General features: G+C 44.8%; 4 protein-coding genes and 1 non-coding gene across 5 annotated transcripts; 3 read left to right on the top strand and 2 right to left on the bottom strand.

The window, feature by feature from the left end:
• Window positions 1–157: 157 nt before the first annotated feature.
• On the bottom strand, window positions 158–1,296 carry AGABI2DRAFT_224408 (hypothetical protein). The gene is made up of 5 exons (XM_006462725.1): window positions 1,262–1,296; window positions 821–1,204; window positions 722–769; window positions 376–668; window positions 158–313 (listed from the first exon to the last, which is right to left on the bottom strand). Exons 1-5 carry the CDS (start codon window positions 1,281–1,283, stop codon window positions 299–301), a joined length of 762 nt encoding a protein of 253 aa, XP_006462788.1. The 5' UTR covers window positions 1,284–1,296; the 3' UTR covers window positions 158–298.
• Window positions 1,297–3,767: 2,471 nt separating this feature from the next.
• AGABI2DRAFT_119628 (hypothetical protein) lies at window positions 3,768–5,087 on the top strand (the record flags this gene model as incomplete). Its single annotated transcript, XM_006462724.1, has 4 exons — window positions 3,768–3,914; window positions 3,974–4,063; window positions 4,116–4,244; window positions 4,299–5,087. 4 exons carry the CDS (start codon window positions 3,768–3,770, stop codon window positions 5,085–5,087), a joined length of 1,155 nt encoding a protein of 384 aa, XP_006462787.1.
• A 411-nt stretch (window positions 5,088–5,498) lies between these two features.
• AGABI2DRAFT_186649 (hypothetical protein) lies at window positions 5,499–10,816 on the top strand (the record flags this gene model as incomplete). Its single annotated transcript, XM_006462723.1, has 26 exons — window positions 5,499–5,579; window positions 5,640–5,721; window positions 5,786–5,881; window positions 5,937–6,180; window positions 6,242–6,373; window positions 6,428–6,648; window positions 6,705–6,871; window positions 6,930–7,035; window positions 7,096–7,178; window positions 7,231–7,318; window positions 7,379–7,518; window positions 7,581–7,709; window positions 7,767–7,915; window positions 7,969–8,263; window positions 8,335–8,469; window positions 8,529–8,644; window positions 8,700–8,804; window positions 8,862–8,913; window positions 8,972–9,210; window positions 9,270–9,348; window positions 9,401–9,489; window positions 9,537–9,717; window positions 9,779–9,885; window positions 9,944–10,088; window positions 10,141–10,286; window positions 10,343–10,816. The coding sequence occupies 26 exons, from the start codon at window positions 5,499–5,501 to the stop codon at window positions 10,734–10,736; spliced, it is 3,801 nt and encodes a 1,266-aa protein (XP_006462786.1). The 3' UTR covers window positions 10,737–10,816.
• A 94-nt stretch (window positions 10,817–10,910) lies between these two features.
• On the bottom strand, window positions 10,911–11,001 carry AGABI2DRAFT_t67. The gene has a single exon. It is a non-coding gene; the product is annotated as a tRNA-Tyr (tRNA).
• A 70-nt stretch (window positions 11,002–11,071) lies between these two features.
• On the top strand, window positions 11,072–11,940 carry NdufS4 (NdufS4 NADH dehydrogenase Fe-S protein subunit). Its single transcript, XM_006462722.1, has 5 exons — window positions 11,072–11,295; window positions 11,353–11,503; window positions 11,566–11,639; window positions 11,698–11,713; window positions 11,775–11,940. The coding sequence occupies exons 1-5, from the start codon at window positions 11,109–11,111 to the stop codon at window positions 11,866–11,868; spliced, it is 522 nt and encodes a 173-aa protein (XP_006462785.1). The 5' UTR covers window positions 11,072–11,108; the 3' UTR covers window positions 11,869–11,940.
• Window positions 11,941–11,962: the final 22 nt, after the last annotated feature.

Here is an 11,962-nt window from a genome sequence, read left to right as displayed (position 1 = left end):
GGCAAAGGTGTTTTGGTTTTCCGATAACATATGTATAGGTTAGGTTGTTCTACAAATTACTTGAACGTATTTCAGAGCCAGAATTTCGACTTAACAATTCAAGCATTTATATTTACTCCCACACCGCGTTCATAAACAACAGATGAAGACAACTTTACTTGTGCGATATGAAAAGAGAACAAGAAAACAAAGCAGCTAAACAAAGGCACAGTTGATGAAACGATATTAAAGCTAGTGCAACTCTAGGAAGGACAAGACGGCCAATAAATTCACCGCTCTACAATATGTAGTAGACACTTCAGACGACAAAACCCTATCAAACACCAATCCTCAGTACCAAAGCAACAAAAAACTAAGAAAAAAAACAAAACTTACACCATTCGGGCGGATATTTTGACCAGTGAGCCACTGAGCACCCGGACTAGCAACAAAAGCAACAATCGGCGCAATATCATTAGGAACGGCAAGACGCTGGTTTGGATTTTGTTTTTTGATCATTTCAATCACCGCTTCAGGTTTACCTGCACGGAACAGGGGCGTATCTACTGGTCCTGGCGAGACAGTGTTGACGGTGATCCCACGAGAACCCAGATCTTTCGCTAGAACGCGTGACATCTGTTCGACGGCGCCCTTCGAGGCGACATAACAGAGGGCATTGGGTAGGACGGCTGGTTAAAAATAAGATCGGGGTTTCTGACAGTGATGCGCGTGAGTGACGTACTGGTAGATGCAGTTAGACTACTGGAAAAGAAGATGAGTCGGCCACCAGCTAAAACAAATTATCAGAAACAGTTGCAAACAGCGAGAGATGATAACATACGGGCAGTTATATGAGGGATAGCATGCTGGACAGTAAAGAAGGGTGCTTTGACGTTGGTTTGGAAATGGCTATCGAAAAATTGTTCATCGACATCAGCCATAACTTTACTACCCATTATACCAGCATTCAAAACGAGGATATCAATCCTTCCCCACTCCTGAACGACAGCATCAATAAGCGATTTACCACCCTCGACGGTTGAGACATCGGCTTTGATAGCGATGGCTTTACCCTTCTTCTCTGATTCAATGGAATCGACGACTTCTTTCGCAGCCTTTGCGTCGTTGACGTAGTTGACGACGACATCGGCACCTTCTGCTCCCAGAGCTTTGGCGATAGCAGCACCTATGGAACGAGAAGAGCCAGTCACGACAGCAACTTTACCTGGTTATTTGACCTGAGCTATCAAACAATCGGAGCCTCCAACAAGCGTGTACTTACCAGTGAGGGATTGAGTGGCCATTGTAAAGCTTCAAGATGAATACTAATTCTAGATAGAACGAGGCTCGTATATATATAACCTTACCAAGTATTTATAATCACCGGGACACTCCAGTCCGTCCATCCATGGTTTCAAATTTGCATTAACAACCATTTCTAGGGTTCCGTGGCCTCAATTCAGTATGCACTCAGGCTAGCTTAGATGCCAAGCCTCTACAGTCTAAGGCGAGGGAGTCGGAGGGAGTCAGCAACTATTCAGCCCAACCGAATTTAAAAACACGTGAACCGGGTGGCGCTTAAAAGGCTAAAGCTTAGTGAGCCGGCCAAATGCATCCGCTATCCGCTATCTGCCACTGACCAGCACTGACCCTGCAGTAGATTTTATATGTATGGAGACCTGAAATTGCCGACTTCAAATGGTAAAGCGTGTTATCGTAATAATCGTATACGAGTAGTCGATTTGATCAATACAGACAAAAATACCGACAGTACTAATCAGTATTTCGTTTTCTAGATTGTACTAGTGTTGTACTAGGTTGTACTTTGCTGGTCTTTGACTATAAATACTCCGAGAACGCTCTATTTCAAATTTATCAATCTAGATGCTTCTAGATGTCAGAAATGAAATGTCTAATTTAAAACACTCACCTACATACTCCTACATAGCTATAAACACGCTGAAGTGGCAACAAGGCAGCCGAGTGGATTTAGCGATGATGACAGTGACATGGGACTAGATCACGGATCATGCACATGTGTGTCAAGAGAATCTACCGAATAACCCTCATCATAATTATAATCGACCGTATGTGGGCAGCCCCTGAGCATACTGCTCTGTCTTTCCATACGACGCAGGTAACGCGTAACAAATAAAAAACACCTGAACAGAATCTCGTTCAGGCACTTTGATGAGGTCATACAGCCATGTTCAAACATGCTTCAGCCGTTGTTCGGGTCTTGTTTACGGGATGTTCAGGTATCAGTCAGGGCATGTCATTGTTGTTCAGGCGTTGTTCATGCAATGTCAAGTCAAATACGGACTGGTGTCATTCAAATTAAGGCATTATTCAGGGGTAATCAAGGCAATTATCGGGAAAATTAAAATACTAGTTACGATATCAATAGAATTAATGTCTAGGACAAAATGTCAACAGCTATGTCAATTAAAATACAACTTGGCGCATACCAGTTTCCTTCTCCTTAGGAGACTTCAAGTCAACAGCGAGTTATTCCAAAGGAGAATTAGGACCAGTTGCTGGGTTGCTAATTGCGGAGTGCGGCAGTTTTTGTGACGTAGTGGCCATACCGACGTCCGCAAGTCCTGCAGATTGACCTCCCCTCGCCTTTCCTTGTCGTTTTGGCTTACTTTTTGCTCGCTCGCTATCCAGACGTGTCTGTATAACAACACGAAAAATCTCCTCAGCCTTCCAATGGCTTGCACAGTAGGCAACAGCAGGATGAGAGATTTCCAGATACTGGATAGCCGCTTTCCACTCGTCCGACCTATACGTCTTCCACCATAAGCCTGTCTGACGTTTAGGTGCATTTAGAGGGATTGGAAGATTCAACATCGAGGACAGAAAATAGAAACGCGCTGTGCGTTTGATATCTTGAAGGTTATGAACGGGTTTTCCATCTTTGTCCCGGATCGCTGTGCTAAGATTTATCCGCTTGCCCCTCAACGCAGTGGGATCCATATGGCACTCTCGGAGAGTCCAGAGAACAGCAGGAGAAAAATCGGCGGGGCATTTGTCGGGGTGTTGGATGAGGGGGAGGGCGGCGGGGAAAGCCATTGCATGGGCACTCTGATACCCACGTTGAGAAACTGAGTCGCTTGGGGATAGCGAGGCTTCGGATGGCAGCTTCGTTATTATAGTTGGCCTGTACCCTCAGGCATCGGTAGAGATGAAGTAGAGCGCATAGGACTTACGGTGAAGGAAAAGGGTACTCCGGAGGCAGCTTGTTACTCTCCATTGCCTCCACCTTCCTTCGCATCTCTGCCAGTTTGAGAGCGAGTGTCGCGTTCTCTTCTGAGAGACTGCATAAAGCCGAGTTATTGAGTTTCGCCTGGATAGAGAGAGTGTCGGTACACATTTTGTAGAAGCGAAGAACCTCATCATTGCAGAGGAGGGCACTGAGGGGAAGAGTAGCGATATCGATTTTGGAGTTCAAGGACATGACGGAGACACCACGATGTTAGCAGAGAGTTGGGACACGCAGGCGTGGGTGAGAATGTACATAAGACCCGGGAGGGTCGACAAGCACAAGTTGTATTCCTATCGACGGAATCCTCTAAGAAAAGGGAAGACAGCTTCTGTTGAAGATGACATCTGGCTCACTAGTGGGAAGTCTAGTAACAATAAAATTCAACAACTCTGATAAATACCTCGAGAACGGTTGCTGAAGTTTCTTCGATCGTTGAACGGAGTCGATTTTGCGTTTTCTTGGTATTGACGTAATGGTACTAGGCATATTGTGTGGTGGCTGTGCAGACGACTTGTAATTGATGACCTCGACACGGGAGAGAATTCGAGGACTGCTTAAGCCTCTGCTCCGGACAAGACCACGTACGCCCTTCTGGAACATCCCAGCACACACTCGCCCGACGCGTATCCTCTACAGAAACCTTTTGAAACACGCCCCAACGGATGCCGTTCGTCTAACTCTCTTGTTCTCCAAGCACTCGCTACTTACATCGTCGCGAAAGTTTAGATTTACTGGCGTATTCAACTTTTTTGGAAAGAGAACAAACATTTAACCAGTATTGAGGAAACAAGACGAGCCCTTCATCAAGGCTACAAAGTTTGTTCCCGTTCGTTATTCTATCACCTCCATTCACAGACTTTGCTATTAGTACTTGGATATTTTTCAACGTGCACGTCAGGGCGATGAACGATTGAAAGCCCTTCTTCAGCGCTATTCTAATCTCATAAACGCCCGTTGCAAGAAAGAATACTGGCAGCATCTTGCTAGGAAAGAACTCGTACGCGCAAATAAATCATAAACGTCTTTCCGAATCTTAATTTGATACTCCCAGGTTTGGCGTGCAAAGTTACGCTTTCGTCCTATAGTAACTGGGGCGTATTTCCCTCCTTCCGTTTTTCACAAACCTCTTCCTCGTATGGTCAACCAACCTACAAAGCTATCTCAAATGATACGCTGGCGTTATGAAGTGGTTGAACGACGTGTTCAGCGACAACAAGCATATATTGAAACTATCAACGATATTAAAGCTGACTGTCGTGCAGAAGAGGCGTTACAGGACCGTGTTCCTACACTACGTGGGAAGGGTCTGTTCGGAGGGCACGAACAGGATTGGAGTAAATGCTTTTCTTTTCACATTTTCACATTATCGAAGTCTGACGAAATACAAATGGCAGCGATTCCATATAAACGTGAACTTGATTCTATTCAAGCAGCCTACGATCGCGGGAATTTGCGTGCACAAACTCCCTTTCCCCAATCGCTTCTCACTCAACTTAAACAAGCGCGTAGAGAACGCATTCTCAATAAAACCAAAGAACGTCTTCGCGAGCTACGCGGAGAACAAACACCCTCTCTTCTTAAAAAGTTACGGCAAGGTCCTCCAGCTCGTATTTTGAAAAATATGTCAAGTCGACAACGGTATCTGGATAAAGTTGCGAGGCATCCAAGTGAAGTTGGAATGGTCGCGAGGGCTAAGAGAGAGTTGAGAAGGGGGATGAAGAATGCCAAGGCATATCTTGTGGAAGATAGTTTGGATAAAAAGAAAGAACTGGACGCTATAGCGGAAGAGATTAGACGAGGGAATCTGGAAAGAGGAGCAGGCATGCGAATCACAGGCTAATAGTGGCGCTTTATAATTATCTACGGGTGTTCAGAGGATCATTCTGCAGATACATAGAATCCAGAGATGCCAGGCCAGTTCTACGCTTCACGTGATACTATGATGCGTGAAACGGAGGGTTGCTGCCCTGGAATAGTGCACCAATGATCATCTCCTTATCCGTTGCCATATCCCCTTCTGGTCTTCTGTAGACTACCATCTCGGTCGTCTCCCAGTCTTTAACCATGCCCGCGCAACTCGCGTTTCCCTCACAACCGCCATCTAATCTCTCTTTAAACAGCAACAACAACAACCATCGACCGACCAATGCACTCGAAATCCTGCTGGACTCAAATGCAGAACCGGCGAAAGAGGTGCTTAAATGCAATTTTGTTATTACATGTTTAGAGAGCGTTGATTTTCATATTTTAGATGGAAAGACTGGAGAATTTGCTTGTACGGGAACACCGAATCCTCGAAGGCGCCGAAACGTTTCTGAAAATGGAGCTGTCGGTGAGATATACCACGTTTGTGCTGTAGTCATATCTGAGATTGATATTTTATTTGATCTAGGAAATCTCGCGAAAGAAAGTTGAATCTGAAATGGCCATGGCGCGGAAGAATATCATGGTAGTCAATCAATCACTAGGCCTTCGTACGCCCTTCAACTACTTTCTTTTTCATTATTCGGCTTACTCAACTGACGCGTTATGCCATAGTGAGGGACAGGCAAGTTACAGAAGATGCGGTTATACAGCGCAAAAGGACACAAGAGAGTCTAGTTATGGGGAATGGAACAGGGGTAGAGGATAGAAGTGAGTACAAGTCTTTGCCTTCTGTACGACATACTCAAATTATCCTTCTTTCAAGGTGTGGAAGACTTTCGTACGGCTCTCCAACGTGCCCACAAATACTTTGTCGAATTGGATCTTCTAAGTCGTTCACGATCACACCAATCCGCTTTCGCGGCCGGCTCTTCCTCCAATGACGTTACAGCGTCCGAATCGTTTGAGATTGACAGACATCGCGTCGAGATTATGAATCGTATTGTTGAGATTCAACAACGGAACCTGCGTGTTCGGTATGAGTTGAAGCTTTCGGATGTATTGAAGTCGTACGTGGCATGTCTATTTTTTCCATCATTTTGGAGCGCTTACTGTTCTATTCTGGAATAGGATTGTGCCATGCTTGTCCGACAAGTGCTCTAAAGCGTGTCGTGCAGCTGCGTATCGACTAATTCGACATGCCTTGGTAGAAGCAGAGTCTGTTCAGCGATTAGGGACCACCCTTGATTGGTATATCGTCAAGTAAAGACCCATGCTCATATCGTTTCTGCATACCTGATATTCATGTCTTAACAGATCCCTTACGCGTGACAATAAATTCGCTGTAGAGAAGGAACAAGCTATCAAGCTAGTCCGAACGATCGTAGAAGTCGGAACGACACATAGAGATTCTCCTGTTTCAAGTGGAGTCGCAGTAATAGCCATTTCGGACGCTGTCCTGCGTGCTATCACCGCTGTTGCAGAAAATATCGATGACCCGTTCCGAACGATATGTATCGAAACTTTGACTGAAATTCGTGAGTCGCTGTTCAACGCGTTTTGTATGACCTCTAACTGACTTTTTTTACACCAGTTCTCATCGACATTGATTCTCTCACTCGTACGGGCGGCCTTCGTCTTCTCTTGCAGGTTTTGGGAGACGGGCCTCCGGAACTTGCGCCTCTGCTAGCGGCTGCCTTCCTGCAAATTGTTGACTCACCCCGAACACGTACATATCTGAGGATCGGTTGTGATATCGAGGTGAGCTCATTGCCACATATCCCCTATCATTTTGCACTTATATTGGGCTCTCCCAAAGGCTGTGCTGTCTATAATAACGGATGCTTACGGGAAAGGTGTTGATCATGCGGAACGAATGCGTGGGTGTTCAAAAGTGATACAGCTGATGTTGCATTCTTGGAGCGGTACGTTAAATGACAGCGACCTTTCATTCTAGATGTTTATGTTGACGGTGTAATTTACAGGGCTCATGTATTTTGCCATCAATGATATGCAAGCGATACGCTCTGTCATTGACACTTTACGAATACCGTCGCTGGAGACGAGAGTCAGTGTCACAATTTGCTTTTAAATCTTGTTGCTCTAAAAATTTAGGACAGGAAGTCATACTAGATATGTTTTTCGAGCTACTCAACATAAAGACGTCGGATTGGTATCAAACGTTTATCTCTGGACGAAGGTTAACTAGTGAGTGAATCTTTCTTCAAGGTGAGGTTTTACACACAGATGCATATACGTACTTTGCAGTGTATCGAAAGTCAGGTGTTCAGCAGGATAAGAAATCCTCAGCTCCTGAAGCGCAAGAACGTTCTCATCAGTTCGTCAAGTTGACTGACCAATTTCTTGCATTGTTGGTTATGGTACTAACGAAGGCTGGTCTCTGTGAGGTACGTGGTGTGTGCTTGATTTTGCATCAATCTCTGACTATCGGTCTGTGCTTATACCATAGGCTCTTACTTGCTTATTGGAGGAGACGAGGATTGGTTCGAGTTTGTCTCGGAAAGCAACACTTCTCTTGGCTGAAATACTTGCCCTCGCAACAAGGGTATTACCGATGAACGCTGCTGCCAGCATTCAGGTAGGAACACGAAAGCATTTACAGATAGTTCGCAGCTCATTCTTTTGTATATTGAAGGCAATACCAGCAGTCTTTTCTATGGCTACTGATTATGATGATGGAGAACATCGGATTGTTGGCACTTCTGCGTTATCAGCAATCGAGAGTTTTAACCGTAATAGGACGCGATTGGACAACAACACAGCTCTCAAGTATACCCGTCCGCGGTACGTTCCTAGTTACACGTGTTTAGTTCGAAATGTTGATCTAACGCTTTCAGCGCCAACTCTGTCGAGGATCCTGTAAGGCGAGGGCAAAGACACGTGGAACAAGTAAAAGTGAAGATGAGCATGCAGATGGATGATCGAACGTTTCAAACTGCTGTCATTGAAACACAAGTGATGCAAACTAAGGATTTCACGAAATGGAACTATGAAGCACTTCAAGACGTTGTGGATGGGTTGATGTATAACCAAAAACGTCTAGAAGAAGTTATCAAAGCGAGATTTATTCGAAGGTTGATGTCGTTTTATTCGCCATTTAATCATCGTTTTTCGGATATACCAAGAATTAGGGTGAATTACTTTTTTCTTCTTCTATTAATTGAGCTGACGTCGAAATTGTTGAATTCTACGCGGTGGCATAGGATACAGTGAAATGGGTGAAGTTAGGATGTTCGTTGTTGACGACGTTGATGTCGGGAGGTGAAGGGGTGCGGTATCTGGGGAATGAGGATCAACTTTTAAGCCAGATTGTAAGAGGCTTTGCTCAGCTTGATCCTGTAAGCACCTTTTTCCCTTGTTATCTGTATATTTGCTAATATTTTACTTGCTTCGGAAGTTCAATGGTCCTCCGGATTCGGATCCTATATTCTCTAAGAAACGGGTGGCGGAAACATTGACCTATGGGTATTTTGAGATGTTGGGTACGTTGAGCAGATACGAGAAAGGAATCGAGTGAGTGTTTATGTTATAATTTCTCTGGGTCTTGAAATAATTTAACTTGGGATAGGTTGCTTGAGAAGTTCAAAGTCTTTACAGCTTTCTATCACTTGAATGAGTTGCGGAGCCGGGAAGATTTGATCAAAAGCATCATTGAGAATTTGGACTATAGCATGTACGCCTCTTTGTCTCAAGTATCTCATTTGGGTCACTTATCATGCGATTGACTTAGTGATGGCCATTCACGCATCATTTTATCGAAAGCCCTCACATCCAGCTACAAAGTGAGTCACTATCCTTACTCTGTGCATTTACTCGCCTGTTGACACATGGTGTGTATAGCACATTCGTTTATATGCCACGGAACATCTAGGTTCCCTGATTCGTAGCTCCATCTCAGCGAATGCATGGACAATGCGACTTCTGCTGACGCAGCTATATGACCCTGCGCCTGAAATCACGGAGGTTGCTGTGCAATTTCTCGAGGAAGTCTGCGAATCGAAGGAGTTTTTGCAGATGGTGGTTGAGTTACAGCCTGCTATGAGTCATTTGGGGGACATTGGTGACGCCCTCCTTTTGAAGTGAGTCTCTTTGGTTTTCTGGTGTAGCCTGATCGCTGAATTGATTCTTTTTTTCGTAGGTTCATGTCTACCTCCATGGGCTTCAGGTATCTGTTTGAGGCTGGACATATCGAGAAAGAGATTGATAATTGGTTTCATGTTAGTATCGTTATGCTTTACATTCCCTTATATGCTCATTTATGTGACATAGGAACGGAACTTGTTGTATGTCGTCGACATTGAGATTTTTCTCACAAAATTATTCAATACGGCACTCATCGAAGACAAGGAAGATCTATTGTAGGCTGATCTCTATGGCGAGAGTAGCTGTAACTCATCCTAGCTAGGGTATCTGTTGGTGGCATGCCGCGACATTTTTATGGCGAAATGGTAAAGACGGATATTGGATGTCAGATATTACAGGAGAAAGGACATTTCAAAGAGTTTTCACAAGTCATTCGCCAACATAACTTGGAGGCTGAGGACATGGAGCTTATCATGAGGTTGAAAAGTATACTTTGGGCTGTGGTACGCGATTTTGTTTCCCTTTCTTTTGCGTTCGGGTGCATATGCTGATCGGTATTGAAAGGGTAATGTTGGATCTACCGAAGGTGGATTACCATTTCTTGAGGAAGAAAACATAATTCCTGTCATTTTGGAGACTGCTGAACAATCTCCCATTCCTTCTGTTCGAGGGTGAGTCCTTCCCCTAAATATATCATCCGGAGATTCCGTTTGATTAATGAGCTTGTAGAACTTGTTTCTTCGTGTTGGGTCTGATCTCTTCAACAACGCAAGGCGCTGAGATTTTGGAAGACTATGATTGGTTATCGACGCTGTCGCCGTTAGGGACTCCAACCGGTGTTTGTTTACCTTCGGACTTCGAGACTTTCATCACGGTGAGTCGAAAAGACCTGTTTTAGCTGGTTCTGTGCTAAGAATGGCTTGTAGATACCTGGCTGGGAGCAGTTCATTCCCGAGAAACAGAATTATCGTTTGATACCACCTGCGTTCGACTATGAGATCGAAATCGTAACCGCCATGCAGAATATGGCTAATACGGTTATCGCGAATGCGGCTTCAAGGACATTAGCAAAGTATGAACAAAGAGTCTGGATTTTGAATGACGTACTAAACGAGTTTATGGAACTAGATTTCGATCCCGCCCCGAGTACAGGAAAGCTTTTAGTTCGCCTGATATGTTTTATAGGGCATTGCATATGCTCTCTACGCAGCGATATCGGTTACCTGTTCGACGGTATATTTTGGATTTGTTCAGCCTGGAGATGAACCCCGAAACTGTGGCAGCTCTGGAACGAAGTGCGGAAGCGCTCAAAGCAGAGCCGTCATATAAACCCTCTAGTGCGACGATTACCCGCATGAGCATATTTGGGAGGTTGGGGAGGACGAAGCGGCCTTCGGAGAGTGAGTCGTCGGAGGATGGCGATGAGTCTTTTACGGGTAATGCATCTCATGATGTGTTGAAGGAGCAAGGCCCGGTGTTGAAGTTGAAACCTGTTCTGAAAGTTGTTGGATTTGATGTATGATCTTGGTTTTTTGTATAAATGTTTTCTGGCATGGGACTTTTGTTGTATAGGAATCTTACAATCTTAGGATTAACTCATCTATTCAGGGTTTGATGTTCACAAGAGACGGGTCTGTTGGAATGTTTGTTCGGTGGATATTGCTAAATGGCTGATCAAGAAAAAAGATCAGATTAGTCCGACCTGCCTGGTTCGAACAGGCGACATTCAGATGAAAATCAAGTTATCCAATTACAGTCTGACGCTCTTCCAACTGAGCTAAGGTCGGTTGTTAATCAAGACGCCATCGAAACAATTATGATGCGACTGCAGATGCAAATACGTGCAAATATAGAATACACCTTGCTCACCGCCAACCCCGTTTACATCAAATCCATGTCCCTCCTTCGAGCCTGTGTACAGGCTACCGCTGTCTCTAGGAAAGCTCCCTTACAATGCACTTCGTTACTTAGTCGCGGCATGGCAAATGAGTCGACTCCTGCAAAGAAAGATTCCTCGGAGATTGTCGCGCCGGAACCCGCTCGTGAAGTCCTGGTTGCTGATGTGATAAGTGGTGCACCAAGTGCGTAGTTTGTCGTTGTGAATCTGTTTGCAAATTTTAATTTGCGTTTATGACCAGGTCAACTGAAACACCGCGCTGTGCGCATTTATCAACCGACGAGGAACACTATGCAGAGCGGAGGAGCAAAGATGGAACGTTGGCGTATTGACTTTGATATCTTACAGGGTGGAGGTCGTTGGGAGAATCCTTTGATGGGATACGCTAGCTCGTGAGTCCAGGAGGTTAGAAAATCCAACTTTGACCATGGGCTAACCCCTTCATTCATGTTAGTGCGGACTACATGCAAGGCACACGCATGTCCTTCCGATCGAAAGAAGACGCCATGCATTTTGCAGAGAAGCAAGGTGCGTCCGTTCTTGATTATCCAAAATAACGGTAGGTTTACTGGCTCTTACTACCTAGGATGGGACTATTATGTGTGAGTCTCCAGCTACCCTGTAGTTCCGCAGTCCGCTCCAGAGCTAACGGTTTTTGTTCAGTCAACCTCAAGTTATCAAGAGGATTCCGCCAAAGAATTATGCGGAGAACTTTGTCTACAAGCCACACAAGCTTCGTATTCTGAGGACGAAGTAGTTAGGTAGAATTATGGTGTTGCATTCTATAGAACGACATGCTGTGCTTCCGAGTCCGCACTCCACACTTAAACCGGAATTAGTTATCACGTGGG

The sequence above is a fragment of the Agaricus bisporus genome, assembly GCF_000300575.1.
Source record: "Agaricus bisporus var. bisporus H97 unplaced genomic scaffold AGABI2scaffold_7, whole genome shotgun sequence".
NCBI lineage: Eukaryota > Fungi > Basidiomycota > Agaricomycetes > Agaricales > Agaricaceae > Agaricus > Agaricus bisporus.
This window is presented reverse-complemented; position numbering and strand designations above follow the sequence as displayed.